Source organism: Pleurodeles waltl, chromosome 8 (assembly GCF_031143425.1).
Source record: "Pleurodeles waltl isolate 20211129_DDA chromosome 8, aPleWal1.hap1.20221129, whole genome shotgun sequence".
In the NCBI taxonomy this organism is placed as follows: Eukaryota; Metazoa; Chordata; class Amphibia; order Caudata; family Salamandridae; genus Pleurodeles; species Pleurodeles waltl.
Genome location: NC_090447.1, coordinates 1,250,046,549 through 1,250,067,433, shown reverse-complemented (window position 1 = coordinate 1,250,067,433; position 20,885 = coordinate 1,250,046,549). Strand labels below are relative to the sequence as shown.

General features: G+C 42.8%; 1 protein-coding gene across 3 annotated transcripts in view; it reads left to right on the top strand.

Moving 5' to 3' along the window:
* Positions 1–20,885, top strand: part of BRCA2 (BRCA2 DNA repair associated) — a 584,634-nt gene that overhangs the window by 413,274 nt on the left and 150,475 nt on the right. For all 3 annotated transcript variants that reach the window (XM_069205562.1, XM_069205563.1, XM_069205564.1), the window contains one exon: positions 11,074–11,192. In XM_069205562.1, the coding sequence (XP_069061663.1) occupies positions 11,074–11,192 (119 nt within the window). The remainder of the gene's footprint in view (positions 1–11,073; positions 11,193–20,885) is intronic.

Genomic DNA, 20,885 nt, shown 5'->3' with positions numbered 1-20,885 from the left:
GGCGTCTGAGTCGGACTGGAGCTCTCTGCCCTTTACCAATCCAGCCACGGGCACATCCATCTGGGCCATCAAGACTCACTCTCATTTCATCATTCCATAAAACCTTAGAAAAATCAGTCTTGAGATATTTCTTGGCCCAGTCTTGACGTCTCAGCTTGTGTGTCTTGTTCAGTGGTGGTCGTCTTTCAGCCTTTCTTACCTTGGCCATGTCTCTGAGTATTGCACTCCAGTGATGTTGCAGCTCTGAAATATGGCCAAACTGGTGGCAAGTGGTATCGTGGCAGCTGCACGCTTGACTTTTCTCAGTTCATGGGCAGTTATTTTGCGCCTTGGTTTTTCCACACGCTTCTTGCGACCCTGTTGACTATTTTGAATGAAACGCTTGATTGTTCGATGATCACGCTTCAGAAGCTTTGCAATTTTAAGAGTGCTGCATCCCTCTGCAAGATATCTCTCTATTTTTGACTTTTCTGAGCCTGTCAAGTCCTTCTTTTGACCCATTTTGCCAAAGGAAAGGAAGTTGCCTAATAATTATGCACACCTGATATAGGGTGTTGATGTCATTAGACCACACCCCTTCTCATTACAGAGATGCACATCACCTAATATGCTTAATTGGTAGTAGGCTTTCGAGCCTATACAGCTTGGAGTAAGACAACATGCATGAAGAGGATGATGTGGTCAAAATACTCATTTGCCTAATAATTCTGCACTCCCTGTATATATACACACACACACATCCATCCGTCCATCTCCAGACCATCTCCACGGCCTGTATCTCGATTTCTTTATTCAGCAAGGAGTTAACAGTTCCCATTGCTCAGCAGGATCAATATTGGGCTGCAACATTTTGACTTTTGACCCTCGTTCTTTAGGGGATGGACTTAAATGTATGAATGGGTGCGAGTAACAAACAAGTATTTTTGTTTATGTTCATGATCCATATTATTTAATATTATATTACACATGGTAAACACAGTCAAAAGATTTCATTTCAGATTTATTATTGATATGGAAATTCACTATACCTTGATTTTGTAATTTCATGTATTTATCACACGGATCCCACACCTAATGGAGGTTTTTTTGTCAGTTTCTATACTGGTTCCTCTGTATTTATTTATTTCAAATGGTGGTGGGGCTTGTAACCTTTGAGCCGAAATGGTTGGGAACTGTTATCTGCTTGCTGAATAAAGAAATTGAGATACACACCACCCTGGAGTTAAAGTTAGGATCGTGTTTCCATAGGAAAAGCATGTATTGTGTTTCTAATAATTTTGGCGCCGTTTGACAAATCTCCACAACACTTTCCCAAAAAGTTCTGGGTTTTTGCCTAGTTTACGCATGAAAAGTTTTGGGGTGCTTTGTTAAGCAAGAGCTGAAGGGTAAAAAGGGGGGGGGTCCCAAAACACATTTTCCCCATTCATTTTGCCATAATAAACTTTGGACACAGTTGCAGCCTAAACTGCAGAACAGGTTTACACCGCATTTGGCAGAAAGCTAGTGCTAGGTCCAGAAAGAGTGCTTCTGATGTAAATCCATTCAATACTTTTTGCGCAATTAATGCTCAAAAACTTTGTATATCTATGAGCACAGATGCTCTTCAGATCCCAACAGATCTCAAACTGAGATCTGATTGGCTGCCACCACCTCAACCAGGAAAATTATTTTTGGCTAGTTTAGCCAGATCTTTGAGCCAAGTCTGCCTTCTAGGCAGGTGCACCTTTGCTTTATGGAAGACAGCCGGCAACATCTTGCTGGCCGTCACGCAGTAACTCATAGCTTTACTTGTTTAAAGGATGCATGATGGGCAGGACTCAGTAAAGTATGTCTTACTTGCTGGATTGGATACCACAAACTAAAGGCAGAGCTTTTAGCACAAGTGCATGGAAGGCATTGGTGGATGAGAATCGAGTTTTCAGGTGATCATTAATCATCCCTGCGTGGGAGTGCCCTTTGATAACTTAATTGTTTGGAGAGAAGGTTGTTCGGTGCTCGAACAATTCAATGACAGGGAAGCCTCAGCACAATCCTTATAGCTATTGTTTACCGCCAAACATCTTCACCAAAAGTATGGAAAATTTAGGATCTATTCCGGGGGCTAGCTAATTGACATGGTCAGGCCCTGTCTGCATGTGCAGCAACAGCAGTCACAGTCTTGGGACAGAGGTCGGAGCAGCGGCTGAGGATGTTCACACTAGCAGGGGCAGCTCTCTTCAAACTGTTTTTTCCCTGCTTTGGCTGCCAAGGTGCTTTAACTTTCCCTCACATTTTTATGCTCAGCCGGTAGCACGCAGGATACAACATTTTCTCCCCGGCTCAAGATACATCCTATCAAGCAGATGGGTCTAGCAGATCATTCAAAGAGGTTACACCCTGCCTTTAATTTCCTTGTTGCTCTGTTTTCCACCTATTTTCAAATGTTACTCAAGGGATGATTCTGCAGTTTTGCTGCAAGAAGTCAACCTTCTACTGGCCAAGGGTGCCGTAGATTGTCAGATTTGCAGATTTGTGATGTGCTATTTGCGCTACTTCCTGCTGCTTCCTTGTACCGAAGGTGACAGATGCTCAGGCATATACCTAGCCTCTCTGCCCATGTAACGCCTTTCTGAGGAAAGAGGAGTTTAAAATACTCACCTTGTCTCTGATTTTTTCAGATTCTTTCTGTTGTGGACTCTGGAGGCTGGATGGTGTCCTTGGACTTGAAGGATGCATATTTGTATATACTCATCCTACAATCACACAGTCATTATCCTACTGTTCATGGTGGGGCCGGAACCCTTCGGATTTGCTGTGCTCCCCTTTCGTCTTACTTAAGCCCCCGGGTGTGCTCAAAACTGATGGTGGTGGTTCGCTGCTCATCTTTAAAGGTCAGTAGTACAGGTGTTATTGTACCTTGATGACTGGTTGCTGAAGGCGGGCTCTCCGCAGTCATTTGTGGACCACCTCCAGACAACAGCCTAACTCTGACAGCCTTGTGGTTTTCCGTCAGCCTGAGCCCGCAGGTAAAAGAATGTCCTTTATCTTTAATCTTTTCCATCGCTGCAGTAAGTCTGTGACGTTCTGGATATGATCTCTGTGTTTCAGGGTAGATCCTAAGCTTTAGGTGAGACTTCATTGACTGTTAGCCTAGTGCTTCCTTCCCATCCCGAGTGCCAGATCGCATATTGAGGTGCTGCAGAGAAACCTCAAGTTTTAGTGGGCCCAGTATACAGAAATGCTTCTTCGGCTCTATCTGGATCATGCAGGAAATGGCTCAGGATCTTGTGTTGTGGCAGCCAAGCGCCAACTTCATCTGCAGCAGGCCACTTTCCCTTCCCCACTCATATTTTAGGTGTTTTAAAAAGATGGGGTCAATCAGATAAACACAAAAAAAGCTGAAAGGTCAACAGATCTCCCTTAACTGTGGACTTAAACTTATTAGTGACGCTTCTTATAAGCACACCATTTGCTCTGATAGACAGCTGCTTACCCCAGCTACTATTGCTGAAAACAGTTTTCCTGATTGCCATCATCTCTTTGTGCCGCATGAGTGATCCTCAGGCGACCTTGTTGCAACTGGCCTATACCACTTTCTTTTATGACAAGTTAGTGATGTGGACTTAGGCAGCCTTCTTGCATAATGTTGTGACTCCTTTTTATGTCAACCAGTCTATTAATCTGCCAACATTTTTTGTGCCACCTCATTCTTTCAAAGAGGACAGACTCCAGTGGTTCGAGCCTAAAATAACTGAGTTGCTACATCAACACCCTAGAAGAACATCATGTGGGTCATCAGCTCTTTGTTGGATTCTCTGTTACAATAAAAAGGAAGGTGGTGCAGCAAACAAGCCCATCAAAAGAGATAGTCCCCTTCATCAAAATGTACTTTGTGATAGTCACAAAGCAACAACTGCCTGAAGGCCTGCAGGCTCATTCCACCAAGACCAAATCTGCTGCAGCAGTAGCATTGGCAGGGAAGTGGTGCCAGTGACATCTGCCACGCTGCAAGATGGGAATGCTACTGCCTTACTAGCCAGGTCTGATGAGTGGGCCATTTTGCCACTCGATCCTGCAAGATTTCCCAGTTTGAGTCCTCTCCTCAGCCCCTCCATCTCTTGGATGTAGGTCTGTGCTATCTATTCTAAAGGTGAGGAATCTGCTGTTAGAAGTATCCATCAGAACGAGAAGTCACCTTCCCTCCTGTAGTATTCTTTTTGTTGGATACTCTATTCTAACCTGAGATTACTTACTGCCTCCAATCTCCCATTCTGTGCGTTGGACTTCTGAACATCATAATATCATTCTAATTAGATTTTAGTTCACTGTCACCCACCGTTTTTTCGAAATGCTCTGCGTTTCTGAGCACAGAATGAGAAAAATTAAGATACTGGTACCTGCACGCAGTGTTGGCGCTTTTATGTTGCGCCACTTAGTCACTATTGTGGGCTTTACACAATGAACACAGAGACACATGTCATCACTTATCGCACACAGGACTGTTACTGTAACATTCTCCAGATCCAGCCTGGCACCTGGTGATATTCCAAAGAAATGTAAGGAATCTGCAGTGAGATAGAAGATCCACCGGAAAGAATATTATCGTAGATAAGTAGCTTGTTCTTCTGCGGTAACTAACATAATTAGGTATTTACTGCAAGTGTAGTTGTGTTGAATAAGTATAGCATTAGGAGAGACCTTCTTTGTGTATGCCAGTGCCATGTTTCATGCTACCTTTTGTGATCCATTTTTCTGTACACTTTTATTGCTTAGTCTTTAATATGACCTTCACAACTCTGCATTTCTGTAGGTGAAATGGCAGAATTTGATTTCAATTTTAGTTTTATGATGTTTCCGTCAGCTGCAACCAATATGTAGCAGTAATTCTTCAAAAGCAAGTGGGGACATCCTAATGTTCATCATTTTCCTTTTGCAATTTACTCTGTCATGTTGTGTGCTATGTTTTGTGGTTGTGCTGCCCAATAATATAATCTCGATCTAACAATCTGTGTCCTTTTTTCTCGCATGGGAGCGTGAGTGGGCCTTCTTTTTGCCCAAACAAGTGTAGTATGCACCGTGCTATCTTATCTAAATAAACATGCTCTCAGGGAAATTTGATAGAGATTGGCAAATCTAGAGAAATTTAGTTGTGACTTTACCGTGTTGCTCAGGGCTACTCTACCCATATTTAATCACTATGATTCCAACCTCTCATTGCGTAACCCTCCTGTTGTTGCTGAGTGTAGAAAATCCATTTGTGATCCTGCAATTCCACATTAGTTTTCCCTTTGCAGTTTCAACACCCCTATACGGGTGGCAGTTTTGGGTGGCTACAGTGCATATAGTCAGGTAACTGGTTTAATTTCTCCTCATGTCCGGCAGTGTTTTATTCAGTGTGTGAGTGTCTGGCTCGTGTGGGAACCCCACCCAGGCTTTGTAAGTAGCCACAGCAAGGCTGGAATAGGTTAGAAAACAGCCCCCAGTCATCTCCCATCTATCGTAGAAGGCCGCATGCCCCATCAATAACCATCCTCATTGATGTCCCCCAGTATTTGAGGGACATCCCCTCCCTCCCTGTTTGTACCAAGGGATCAGTTGTTGCATGTATTTATTATCATCACCATCTTTTCGAGAGGCTTGTTACTATATGTCTAGTGTAGTCCTAACCTGCAGTGGTAGTGTCACCCTCTTCTTTCGAGAGATAGAGGTAGAGCCAGGAGCTTGCGTGGTCTGGTCAATCACGTCAAGAGTCCAGACACTGTATCTGTGCCCCCCTCCAGAAACCACGTTGCCACGTGTTGTAAATGGGATGCCCAGGAATAGATACAAAAAATCAGTGCCTGTAACCCTCCACTATCCCACGGTAATTTCAGGCCCACCGTGCTGATGCATGCTCAACCTAGTTGATGGAAACATACATCCAGTACATGCACTGGCATATGCTGCGGCTTATATGAGACTCATTAGGGACACCAGGAGTCGTGACCATTTACTCACACTATGCTCTAGATTATTAAGAAGGGCACCCACAAGGAGTCATAAGTTTCCGTGATATAAAACTCAGATATATCCACAAGTATTTAACAGATATTGTTTGGACCCATATGTTAGGAAGATTCCCCACTCACGATCCGGTCTGTCTGCATGGGGTAAAGTACTGACTTGTCTGCATTCAACAGAAACCCAGAGTGTGCCCCTACCTCAACACTCATATCTTTAACTGCATGCCAGGACATACCCCGATTCCATAGTCATCAGAATGTCAACAGCATGTAGGGGAATGATCTCTAGCTTGTTCCCCACCTTTACACTATGACGCTCATGCCTGTCCGTGTATAACTTACACCAGTGGTTCGATGATCAGGGCAAAGATCAGCGGGGAGAGAGGGCACCTCTTTTGAGTCTGCCTCTCTACCTGCCAGCTGTCAAACACTCTATTACTTCCTTTTACCCTCACCTTGCTGTCAGTATACAGTAGTTGCACCCATTGCAAGTAGTAAGTTCTTAAGTCATAGTGTTAAAATGTTTGGTCCTTGAACACTCAGTCAGAGGTATCAAAAGCCTTAGGGGCGTCCAGACTAGCAAGTGTGCAGGGTTCCTCCTCTTTCATAATCTGTTCCAATGTTAGGACGCCTTCCTGATATTGGTGGTGGTAGTAGAACCGCCCTCAAGCCCCTTGTTGGTCCGGGTGTAAAAGCTCCCCTGCCACCTTAGCTAAGCGGGGGGAGCTAGTATCTTCCCCAGAATTTTAGCATCCACATTCAACATTAATGATCAACAATAGTCAATATGATTCGCAATCAGCAGGGTCTCTCCCTGTTTTAGGGAGGACCACTATATAGGCCTCCCTGAATGATGCAGGCAACACCTGAAAGTAAAATGCCTCTCTGCACATAGCCGAAAGTGGTGCTCACAGTAGATTCACATATTCTTGGTAGAATTCAACTGACAGTCTATCATTCCTGGGTGCCTTCCCTGTGTTCATCTGTTTTATGGCCCATCTAATGTCTGATTCGGCAATTGGTGCATTCAAGGCTGCCCTCATAGCGCCATCTGCTTTAGAGAGTTGCACTTCACCTAAAATTGCAGTCTTGCCAGTCATATCGCTCCTGCCTTGTTGTGCATATAATGCTTAGTAGAACTTCGCAAAATAACATACAATATCCTCCAGAGCAGTGAGAGTCGTCCCTTGCGCGTCTTTAAGAGTTATAACAGCATTCCCTCCCTTCTCTTTATTACTGAAACATCAAGCAGTCTTCCCGTTGTATCACCCTGTTCATGGTGGACATCTGTGTATGTTTTATAGTCATGTTTACGTAAGATGTCTCGAGCCTCATCCAGTTCTCCTTGCAGTCTGTGTCTGTCCTCCCATATCGCCTCCGTCTGTGGAGCCTGCTTATCTATGTCTCTTATCTGGTCACCGTAAAGGCCTCTCATAGTACTCGAGCAGATTCGACCAACCCTGTGTTGACAGTAAATAACTCCTGCATCGCTTCCCTAATTTCTTCCCTGTACACCTGGTCATGTAGCACTCGTGACTAGAAGCACCACTGCATAATTGGTGCCACATAGGTGTTTCCTTTCAGATCCGCCACCAGTGGGGCGTGATCCGATAATGTGCAGTCTATATATCGGACCACCCAAAGCTCGTAGCTTGTTCTGGGTGCACCAGTAGGTAATCAGCCCTGGAGAAGTCGGCATGCTGGAGTGAGTAAAAAGGGTAGCCTCTAGTCTGACCATGTGTCGCCTGCCATAGTTCTAGTAGGTGTAAAGTATCCATCCTGTCCAGCAAAGCCCTAGAGGCTCTGCCCAGCGTCTGGGCCGTTAGCCTAGAACCATCTAGCTCTCTTTTGAGTACACAATTGTAGTCCCCCATTCAGATGATATTGTAATGTGCATAAGGCGCCACCAGGCACACCACTCCTTCAAAGAAATCCAGTGTGTCTATTTTGGGTGCATACATGTTTAGTAATACTGTAGGGGTGCTTCCAATCTCCCCCACCACCCCTATATAGGGCCCATCGCTGAATTTAGTTCAGTTTCCACCCATATGGGGATGCTAGCATCCACCCACAATGATACCCTGCATGCAGAGGAGGTGAAGCTGGTATGCTTCAACCTTGCCGCTCCATTTAGCATGTGTTTTCTCATCTTCTTGCAGTAGGTTCGGGTGATCAACACGCGGGGTGGTGTGCCGGTTGTGAGCCGGCCACCTAGGTTTCTGTGTGCTCTGTCTACATGCAAAACTCCCTCAGTTTCCAACCACGGCAGCACCGTAGGGAGCCATGTCTCCAGAAATTGCTGCACCAATGTAGACTCTGTCCCCTGCAGCAGCCTCAGTATGCACACATTGTTGCGTCTGAATCTGTCTTCTAAATCAGCTAGCTTGGCCTTATGCTGCTGCAGACGCATCTTCTGGTCTGCTAGCTGACGGGTATAGGACCCCAATAGTTTCTCTGCCCCCTCAGCTCTAGAGCTGAGGTCCTTCACTCGTTCTATCATTTTGTCAAAATGTTGGCACAGTAGAGCCACTGTGCTTGCTAAATCATCAATTTTCTTGGTGATTGCCTTTTTAGTCTCCTGTGTCAAGTTGTTAATGTCCAAGGTAGATGATGATGAAGGCTTTCCCAGCACGTGCTCCTTGCCGGTAACTCCGCCTTGAGCCATTTTTGCGATGCCTTCCTCAGTTGTATGACAGTGTTTTGAGACTGTTACCGAGCTCCCTTTGGGTTTAGGCGGCATTTGTGCCCAAATAAATACACTACAAATTTCACAACCCAGTTCCTCAAACAGTCTAACATGCAGGATATTTCACAGCACATGAGCAGCGGTCGGGCCCTTTCTATACATACAGCAGAATCAATAACAGGCTACCACCAAGAGTACGCTGTATGGGCAAATGTTTGTGGCTGTCTTTGTTCACCCAGTTTCCTGATTGTAAGTAGGGCCAGATTACTCGTATTTGCTCCAGGAGAGGGTGGGGCAGGGGTGCAGACACCAGTATTAGCTGTTAGCCTTTGCAATTATGGGAGCCCTCACATCCCCTGTCTCGTGGACCTCCATCCCCCAGCTAATCGCCTATAGTTTGTGGACTCCCCGCTGTCTCTGCGTTAAAATTGTCCTCTGCATTTATCCCTGTCCCCGCATCCGTTAATTACTGCAGGCTGATACTGCGCTGGAAATGCTGCCTCCGCTTATGTCCGTGTAGCTCAACAGGGGTCGGGGAAGCAATTCCCCCATGCTTACACGATCAAAATGCAGGTAGAGTTTAATGATGGAGGGGGAGCACAGTACTAACACCCCCTATGCATTGTCTCTGCACGATGATGGCTACACTCATGCAATTCTCGCTGGCTCAGATGAGCCGCTAGGTTGCACCCCTTACCGCCGCTGGAGACTGCTTCTCAGCTTTCAAATACTCCAGCACCGCTCTTCGAATCTTGCCACCAAAATCACCACCTACAATGTGTGCCGCAATGTTGTTGTCTGCCGCTCATTTCCTTTGGGACCTGGCGCTGCACTTCTCTGATCTCTTCCCCACCTCTGCTTAGGTCTGCCATGCACAGCCGCTGCAATACCTACCAGCCCAGGAAAGTGGACCCAGAACCCCCACAGTAGACACTTCAGAGATGGTGCCGTATCCTCAAGTGCCCTGGTGGGGGGAGGGGGGGTTGATTCCAGCAGATGGGGCTGATGGGGGTCTCATTAGCAGCGATCCATCAGAGCTCAGTCGGCCATCTTGACTCCGCTGCTAGTCACAGTTTCCTATGCAGGATGCACACTTATTGCAAAGACAGACAGGATTGTATACCATATGAAACCTTTTCTCATATCCCTAGGTATTCTCATATTGGTGTTTGTTGTATAATAATTGCATCCATTTTATAAGTTCAGTACTGAAATTAGTTCTACTGAGGACCTTGAACAAGTACTCCCCAGGCATGAAGTTAATGTGCATTTGTCATTTATAATGAGTCCACCCCTGGAGAGCGTTCTAGTCTTTTACCTAATTCATTATGTGAAATATGTGTTGGGATAAATTCTACACCATTAAGTAGATACTTGCAATGTTTCCATGTCAAGGAATCTTAGCTTAGTTAAAAGTGACAATCTTACCCTAAACATTGTACACCACTATTTAGAAAGTCTGACTTCAGCTCTGCATGTCCCACACAAGCAAGGTTCACCTCAAAGTAATTTATTACTACTTCCTTCACTGTTACTTCGAAAGGCAATACTTCTGTTCATATTCTCAGTGTGTGAATCCAGGGGATCACCTTCTTGCACTATAGTGCGCCCTGGATGTAAAAATGGTTAATAACATGCTGCCAGGTATTCCACATTTTATCTGTACAAATATACACAACGCTTGTAAAACTCACTGCTAGTCTGTGTTGTATTGACACAGAGCCCATAACAAGATGGAGCTAATGGACTAAGAACCGGTGGCTAAAAAGGAATATTTTTGGGTGCCTTTGAGGAACCAAATGATTGATTATGGTCTGAAGACATGGGTGCAAAGTTTGTTGAACGGCTTGCATTTTTATGACTGGTGCTGTTTTAAATGTTTGCAAAGGGTCCTGTCTAACATGCCGCTGAATATATTCTTAGTGTAGCGCTCATTAGAGATGTCATTCACCGGAGAAAGTCAGTGAATAAGTGAACATTGTTTGAGTAATGTGTTCCTGTGGGTAATGTGAGAGAGGAACTTCATCAGTTCAATTACCTACCATTGCCCCCAGGCCCTTACCCCAACACCTTCTCCAATCCAGAGGAGGGATTCTTTGCTGGCTGTGTTTGGAAGTCTTTGTTTATAAGTGCTATGTCCACAGATATGGGACTTCTAATGATATTGAGCGATTATTGGAGTTGCTTTGCTTCCTCTAGTTGTGGATCATTTTCACTAAACATGGTTGTGATGGAGGAATTTCTTCACATAGAGAAGATTACTGATGGGTGAATAACCAAAATCTTTGTTTTTTTGGCTTGTTTTGAATATGCTTATACAGTACAATATGGGGTTTTCTTTGAGCTGGAATCCTGTTTTTTTTTTCTTCAAAATACATTCTCAGTGCTAATTTTTTGTGTTAATAGGCAAAGATAAAAGCGAAGTAAGTCGACGAACTTTAACCAGAAAGCAGATCCATGCAATGCAAGATGGTGCAGAACTCTATGAAGCAATTCAGAATGAATCTGATCCAGGTTATCTTGAGGTAAAACTCAGTACTCCAATCTTAATAAACAGTTGGGCAGACAAAACACATCATATGCACATTCATGTTACACATACAAATATTGTGGCAAATCAAAATTGCTAAGTCACGTATTTGGAGCCATTCTAACCTAACATTTTTGGCTCTTTGTAAGCAAGCTTCACCAGTTGATCAAGAAACTATTTCATCCATCTCAGTTTATATTAATTTATTCAAGAGGCCATAAATGCTACTGAAGTAGTTACCCAAATTAGACGTATAATTAAGGTTTACCCAGAGGTAATGTTTGTTCCATAAATTATTCAATTTTTCATTAAGGTTCCTATAAACGTTTCCATGAACAGGATAACATTCTATAGTATATTACATGTTTGAATTGGTTTAGGTTATGTGTGATGTTGTTAAAGTTTAGTTTAAATAATACTGTCTGCGTTCAGATATAAGTTGATTATTTAGCAGTTGATTTAAAGATATATGCTGGGTGAGTTTTATTTTGTTTCAGTTTTGATTCTAACTTAGGTTGCATAATTTCTGAATATAACTATTTTCTTTCACGAAGAATAGGTTAGGTCTGCAAGTGAAGATGGGCAAAGATGCCCAGCTTTCTTTGGTCTGGTAAAATACCAATTCAGGAGATGTCTTTCTGGGAGTGGCTTTAGTGGAAATAGAAATTTCTGTTACCAAGCTATTTACAGTACAGTGTCTGTAAACCTCTTGGCCTCTACAAAAGTGAAGGCATCTTAACAGCTTTAAGTGGCATGGTAACCCCAATGGAGGGGGACATTGTGTGAATTCTGACACTTGAGAGGGTGGCATGCTTTACAAGCAGTTATCTGGCATTCAGTTGTATAATCTGTGTTCTTTCCTACTGTCGTGGTACAACTGCTAACCAGTAACAATGGAGTTAATAGGGTTCATTCTTCATTTTAGCTGAAATAGAACTAAAATGTCTAATAGTGACCATAATGCACAACTTTCGGATCTTTCGCTTGACATTATCCGTTATCAAAACTGCTCTGGTCATGTTTGAGGAGTGAGTGGAAGATTTTAAACTGATTGGGGTGAATTGGATAGGACAAGTTTTGACATGCAGAACTCTTCTACTATTTATAGAAAGCAAATGTTGACATCTGTCTATCTATCTATCTCTCTCTCTCTCTCTCTCTCTCTCTCAAGTTGATTCCCTTGTTTTCTGCTGCAGCCTCCCAGACCATTCTAAAGAAAAACTAGAGCGCTAACATTCTTATGTGTGACAAAAGTGTGGCACAACAAAGCCATCTTGATTGAATCAAACTGGTAAAACTTAAAACATTTAATTTAGAAAGGAACAAAATGAGGGGTTTCTTTTTGTCATAGAAATTATGGTTAGTGCTATAGAAAGAACCATTAGGACACTCTTTAAGTGAGTTTTTAAATATCTTCCTCTTCTATTTCATTAAAACATTCTGACATGTAGACTGAAACATGCACTTTTAATACCAGCAGCAGACTGCCAGTTAAATCCCTGGTGATCAGCAGTTTACTACAGTGTTCTAATGAGCAACTAGAGTGCTAGGATTCTGAATTTATGCCAAAAGTGTGGCACATCTGCCTGCCATCTTGATGGAATTAAAGTGGAAAACTGAAAGCATTTTCTCCTTAGGATACTGCAGTAAATGAGGATATCAGGGACCTTCATAGCACATAAGTCAGCAGAGATAGCCACCAGAGAAAAAAGAGCCTAAATGTAACACAAATATCGCCCAAATGTAGTCCAACTATAGCCGAATAACAGACGTGCAAAACAAGTACTTTTTTAGTTTTTTTGCACTTTTATATAGCGCAGACGTGACCTGAAGGTATTGGAGTGCTTTATAGGAGCATCAGCTACATTACACAAGGACACATTCCTTTTGGGGTTTAACCCCTTCGCTGCCAGGCCTTTTTCCCCTCAGGTGGCAGGACTTTCTTTCGGTTATTTGGGGCAGTTTGCGTTTAGACCCTCATAACATTTTATCCACATAAGCTACTGACGCCAAATTTGCGTCTTTTTTTCCCCAACATCCTAGGGATTCAAGAGGTACCCAGAGTTTGTTGGTTACCCTGGAGGAGACCAAGAATTTAGCTAAAATATAGCAAAAATGTCCTTTTCTTAAAAAAGAAAATGGGAAAAAAGGGCTGCAGAAGAGGGCTTGTGTTTTTTTTCCCTGAAAATGACATCAACAAAGGGATTGCTGTGCTAAAATTACCATCTTCCCAGCTTTTAGGAACAGGCAGAATTGAATCACAAAACCACATTTTCAACACAATTGTGACACTTTACTGGGACATACCCCATTTTTTTAAAAAAATGTGCTTTTAGCCTCCTTCCAGTTAGTAACAGAAATGGGAGTAAAACCAATGCTGGATCCCAGACAGCTAAACCTTTCTAAAAAGTAGACTAAATTCTGAATTCATCAAGGGGTCATTTGTGTAGATCCTAAAAGGTTGTCCTTCAGAACAAAACAGGTAAAATAAAAACATATTGAGGTTGAGGTGAAAAAAACAGCCATTTCTCTCCACGTTCTACTCTAACGTTTTCATGCAATGTCATATTTTCAAAATCAATATACTGTTACGTCTGCTAGACTCTTCTGGCTGCGGGAATATATAGGGCTTGTAGGTTCATCAAGAACCCTGGGTACCAGAGCCAATAAAGGAGCTGCACCTTGCAATGGGGTTTCATTGTATACAGAGTATACAGCAATTCATTTGCTGAAATATAAAGAGAAAGAAATAGGTATCAAAGAGACCTTTGTATTTCCAAAATGGGCACAAGATATGGTGTTGAGAAGCAGTAGTTATTTGCACATCTCTGAATTCCGGGGTCCCATGTGAATTACAGGGCATTTCTCAAATAGACGTCTTTTTTTACACACTGTCTTTCATTTGGAAGGAAAAAATTTAGAGAAAGACAAGGGGCAATATCACTTGTTCCTCTATTCTGTGTTCCCCCAAGTCTCCCGAAACAAATGGTACCTCACTTACATGGGCAGGCCTAATGCCCGCGACAGGAAGCGCAACATGAACACATCACATTTTTACATTGAAAACTGACGTGTGTTTTGGAGAGTGCCTAGCTGTGGATTTTAGCCTCTAGCTCAACCGGCACCTAGGGAAACCTACCAAACCTGTGAATTTTCGAAAACTAAACACCATGGGGAATCCAGATGGGGTGTCTTTTCGGGGTCTCACCAGGTTCTGTTGCCCAGAATCCTTTGCAAACCTCAAAATTTGGCACAAAAAAAACACTTTCGGTGATAGAAAGTTTTGGAATCTGAGAGGAGCCACAAATTTCCTTCCACCTAGCATTTCCCCAAGTCTCCTGATAAAAATGGTACCTCACTTGTGTGTTTAGGCCTAGTGCCCGCAACAGAAAATGCCCCAAAACGCTATGTGGACACATCAAATTTATCAAATACAAAACTACCGGTTTTTGCTGGGTGGCACCTGCATTTTTGGTCCTGGGCTCAGCAGCCGTCTAGGGAAACTTACCAAACCCAAACATTTCAGAAAACTAGACACCAGAGGGAGTCCGGGGAGGTGTGACTTGCGTGGATCACCCAGTGTTGCTTACCCAGAATACTCAACAAACCTCAAATGTAGCTAAAAAATCAAATTTTCCTACATTTCTGTGTGAGATCATCGCACTGGCACAAATTTCCTACCACCCAACGTTGCCCTCAGTATCCAGATAAAAATGATACCTCACTTGTGTAGGTGTGCCAAGTGCCTGTGAGAGGGAAGAGCCAAATACATGTAAAAAAATGAGGGGGAACCAAAACGAGCCCAAAAGGCAATTTGAGAAAAAATGTTTTCAGGCTGACAAGTGTGGCAGGATTTCTATCGGTATAGATGCAACAATCCTGAGTGGTAGGAATTTTGTGAATTCCTGCAGATTCCGGAAGGTTCCATCACAAAAATGTGGGAAAAATGTGTGCTTTCAAGCAAAGTTGGAGGTTTGCAGGGCATTGTGGGTAAGAAATGTTGCGGGGTGCATGTGAAGCACAACACCCTTAGCTCACCCAGATATTTAGTTTTCAGATGTGTTTAGATCTCGTAGACTTTTCTAGATGGCAGCATCCCAAAGTCCAAAACGTGCAGCCCTCACCATTCCAAGTGGGGCGATTTTGAGAGTTAGCCAAGTTCTTACGGACCAAATGTAAAACCAAAACCCAGAATAATCAAATGTCCTCTTGCTTGCCGTGAGATAAGATGTTTTAGTGTGCGGGGGAGCTGAAAGACTGTTACCCCCTTCAGTTGGGGTGACGGCATAACCATGCCCATACTGGTTGGTAGCCACCACCCCACTATTTTTGATGTTTTTAAATTCCCTGGCATCTAGTAGGCTTTCTGCACCCCACCGGGGAGTGGATCGGGGATAATTTCTCCATCTGCCCATCGGTGGGCAGAAAAACTTTGTCCCCATTTATTTGGGGTGGGGTTATGGGTGGGGGTCTGGGAAACTTACAGCATAACCCCCTTCAAGGCTGCTATCTGTTAAGGGTTAAGGGATGGCTTGGGGTATTCGGGGCATACCAGGACTAAATGTGGGACCACCTTAGAAGGCGCTGGACCTTTCGAGTGTTCTCTTGCAACTTCCCACAGGATAGAGATGAGTTCTGATTTTCTTTCTTGTGCTTATGGAGCATTTGCAGAAGACTTTGAGCGGGAATAGGACCTTGTGCTGGGCAGACTTTGTGACACACAACTTGCACAAAGTCCTGTTCTCTCTCATAAGGTGGGTCCTTTCTTCTGAACGGGACCTCTTCTTATCCTTGATGATGTGAAGCTTTGCCTCCCATGCCCGCATTGCCTTTGGGTGCATTTGGGCACACTCGTTCGTTAGCTTTATTTCGGTAAAAGTAAATACCATAAAAGCACACCACAATTCACAGTTTTACAAAGCAACAGGTTGTGTACAAAAAAGTTTCAAATATAAGAGGTTGGGTTACATAAAAAATATTAAACATAAGGATTTTCATTCTGGAAGTTCAGACCGTATTATAAAATCGTATAATAGTGCAAGATTTGGTATGTTAGACATCAGAATTCAAATACAAGCCTAACCGAACATGTCACAAAAAAGGGACATTTCTATTTAAAAATATAAAATATCTAATCATAAAAAATACTTTTAGACAATAAAAGTATATATATTAAACATAAAAAAAATTCCCTTTAAAAATTCAAGCCAAATTATAAGAGCGTACGTAAATGCAAAATTTTGCATAATAAATATCAAGAATCGGATGCAGACTTAGCCAAAAATATCTAGACATAAAAAATACTTTAAGCAATAAAAGATATTAGGTGCCTACATTGAAATTCACAGATGGGTTCATCAACAGCCACTCCCCACGTCTATAGTTGAGTTTACCTCTATTTTTTTGAGTATGTTCAGTCTACAATGCCAGATGGAATCTAAATATTTTGCCAGACAGCAGGCCACTAGAGCGGATGGGTCGGATTTAAAAATTCTCAGGGCCAGTGGACAGTTCTTAAAACCCATTTTCCTACACAAGGGGATAATCCAACAAACTCTCTGATTATGGTATGCAGGACATTGAAAAAGAACATGGGTTATAGATTCTTCCCTGGCACAACCCATTGGGCACATCTTCGAAGTACAGCTAGTGTTGGCCCATTTGTGTGTTAAGACGCGCAAAGGGAGAGAGCCTATCCTAAATCTAATATACAATGCACGTGCACGTGGAGAGAGAACTATGTCCATGTATTGCGCGGATTCATAATGGCATTTTATTTGTAAGAAACTGCCCGTCATGGAAGATGGTGAAGCAACAGCCAGTTGTATAAGATGCATATGGAGCCAAAATGCATCCTTTAGTGTCTGTATTGCATTTTTTGGAATAGATAGCGGATCCTTCCAGTAAGACCCCAAGCCAAGTAGTGTGAAAGTCCCTTCTACGTACGCACACCACTTGATTTTTGGGCTAGTTTTGTTGGCCATCAGGTTAACTAGCCCACATCTATAGGGAATAAGAGAGTCTAATGACCATAGGCGGATCCAAAACAACAAGGGCCTGAGAGCAGCAATCTGGCAAATGGGAGGCAAATTTAGGTCCATTCGTATGGGAAGCATTGGGGTACTGGAAGGAACTCTTAGTAAAGACCTTAAAAAAGAGTTTTCCACCTTTGTCAAATCATCTAAATTACAGTGGCCCCACAGTTCGGCTCCGTAAAGGGCTCCCCCCCTTGCTTGTAATTTGTAAATTTCGATTGCGGGTGTCACGGCAAAGCTAGGAGATCTAGCTGCAAATCTTACGATACCGCTCGTCCGTTGTTTCAAGCGGAGATTTGCTTTCTGGAGATGAGAATACCATTTGTGCAAATCTTCTAGTTTCAGGCCTAGATATTCGAAATCGCCAACTCTTTCCAATGCAGCGCCCTCTAAATAAATGGGGCGCCGCATCCTACCTTTTTTATCCCCAAACACCATACACTTAGTTTTGGATCAGTTGATTTCCAGGCCGTGATCATTACAAAAAGCCATAAATCTCGAGAGCAGGGTTGTGAGACCTGTAGCTGTTTGGGAAATCAACAAGGTGTCATCAGCAAATAAGAGGCAGGGGATCTTCTGCCCTCCTATTTTGGGGGCATCATTAGAGCACTCCATGAGATACGGAATGCATGCTTTTATAAAAAGGAGGAATAAGGTAGGGGCGAGTACACAGCCTTGCCTCACGCCACGAGCAGTGGGAAATTTTTCAGTTAGTTCGCCTTGCCGTCCCCATCTTCTTCTACCATAGTTGCCAGTATAAAGATCTCTAATGATATTTAAAATAGGGCAAGGAACTCCCATTTTACACAAGACCTCCCACAATTTATTACGGGGTACCAGATCGAAAGCTGATTTTAGGTCAACAAATGCTACAAATAGGTGGCCTGAGTTCACATCAACAACTTTCCATTTAATAGAAATGAAGCGGAATATCTGGTCTATTGTGCTAATTTTTTCTCTGAAGCCTGCTTGGAGATGGTTTAAAATTTGGTTTTCCACTATCCATTTACTCAGCCTACTCAACAATTGATGGCAAAATATTTTCTGGAGATTGTCAAGGAGGCTGATGGGTCTATAGTTTCCCGGGAAATTCCTCTCTCCTTTCTTAAAAATAGGCACAATGATTGCCTCTTTCCATGAGTCAGGGTAGGATCTGGTAGTCAAAATGGCATTAGAGAGCCTATTAATATACGGGCTGCAGGTGTTCTGGTCCGCTTTAAACATATCGGAAGGGATCCCATCCAACCCAGGGGCCTTCGCTGCTTTTTGGGCAGTGATGGCCTGCGCAGTTTCGTCCAGTGTAAAAAAAGGCAAAGAGGACGCGGGCGAATGAGATGTTGTCAGCTGTCCCAAACTTGGGGTATCATGGGCCAGTGGAGAGCCATACAGTTCTTTAAAATGGGAAAGCCAGGCATCAGGAGTAATATGGGACTCCAAATAAGGGGCTCGGTTCTGGTCACTGCGTGATACCAAAAGCCAAAATCGTTTGGAGTCGTGAGCCCTAGCTGCCTCGAATAGGTCGCTCCAGAGCACTTCTTCATACTCATGTTTGCTTTTGTTACATATAGAAGCATAGTTACGTCTAGCATTGGTAATACCTAGTCTGTCCTTTGTCCTTAAAACGCTAACCAGGGTATTTTTTGCCTCTCTACACCTCTTATTAAACCATTTGGAGCAAGATTGGGGACAGGAGTTAGTCAGCGCCCTTGCACGTTTAGAAAACAACTCCTTCAGGGTAGTAAAGAGGTCCAAATGAAGGGACGTAACTTCGATTGGAGAAAAGGTAAGGCCGTGGTCAAATAACTGGTGAGAAGAAATTACAGCACACAGTTTTTCTCAGAGCTTATTCGATTTCTCAAAAGAGTCCCATCTTACTGTGCGCCTGTTGCTAGACAACTCCATAACAGCAGGAAAAGTAGAAAGGAATACGGCTCCTGCTAAGAGAGGTCTCTTGTACGTAATTTGTAGAGGGGCGTGATCACTAGTGTATGGATTGGCCACTTCCACATCTATTATGTTGTGCCATACTCTTAGATCAAAGAAGATGTAATCTAGTTTATTGCTAAAAAGACCCCTAAAAAAGGTTGGTCTTGCAGGGGTGTCAGCTGGAAAACGGCCATTGCCAAGACGGAGACCATGTGATAGCATAAGATCTATTACCTGCATTGCCCTAACGCTAGGTTTGTATGAGTTTTGCTGGATGGAATGGGCAGGGATGTTCCATACACTATCTTCAGGCTGCATAACCTCTATGAGGTCTAAGTTGAATTCAAGTTGGACATTGAAATCCCCTGCTATTATAATATGGTATTTAAGACGAAAATCTGAGATTAGAGTGTTTAATAGCTCAATAATAGTAGAGCAATTGTTAGAAGGTCCCGGCCTACTGTAAATATTTATACAAAGAACAGGGGGCCTGAGATTGGTTGGATAGCAATAGCCAAAATGTCATGGGAGTCCACATATATCTCCTTTATTCCTCCTACCTCTGTCGGTTTTACCCAAGTACATAAGCCCCCTGCTGCCCTACCTGCTAAAGACGGCATAGCCGGTTTAAAAAAAGAACTAAACCCCTGTCTATACGTGCAGTTTTTGGCCCAAGTTTCCTGGAACATACATACATTAAAATTTTCAACAAATGCCCCCCACTCATTGTCTGCGAGTTGGCCGTTGATGCCAGCCACATTCCAGGACAAAAGTTTTGCTGGTGTCTGGGCAGTAAAGCAGCTTGATTTCACGAGAGTGTCATCTGGAAGGTCGCTGTCAATAAGCTTCTCCATAAGCGGATTTGTGAAATTATTGATGTTAGCAAGTTGTGAACCCAGAGAGGAAGCAGCACCTGGACTAGGCGGATAGAATGAGGAGCCTGTCGCCCGTCGATCTGGACTGGGAATGGAGGAGTAAGGATTAGTAGAGTATAGTATTTTCCTAGGGTTTTTTTTTTAGGATCCAACCCACAGTAGCCAGATAATTAATTATACTTGTTAATTGTATGTGACTAAAATAAGGAACTTTCTTGCTTTTGCAATTTCATTCATCATAAAAAAGTCAGATATAAGATTCTGATAGTTGCATTAGAGCAAAAAAAGGTCTTTTTTTAATTGTACATTTTATTATAACACAGGGGCATGTTTAAAATAATGTTGTGGTTTATGCCTCCCAATAGATGATAGATAAAAGTTTGGGGAAAAAGCTGATAAGGGATTGATTAAACGTTTCCTACTGTGTTACTTAAACGTTTTCTACTGGGATACTTAAAGAATATATGCAGTGATCAAAATCAATATATTTTCATATTACCAGATTGTAATTTCCTATGCTCTCTTTTCATGAAGTAAATATAAAAAATCATGAGAAAAATATATTCAAACAAGAAACTTTTTCTGATGTCTGCCAATGACGAACATTTTTCTTATCTGCTACAGATAAGGTTAGCCAAAATCTAAACCAGACAAGGTTATCCCAAACAGGATTGGCCAGTTTACCAAATACCAGGTCATAAATCTGAGAGTTCACTTTTACCTGCTTCTACGCAGCAATTTAAAATGCACACAGTTTTACTCAGGTTGGGTGCTTTATTACATGCTTGCACAACTACATAAAATACCTCCCGGAATTAACATGAACTGGCTAACTAAAATTAAATCTCAAAG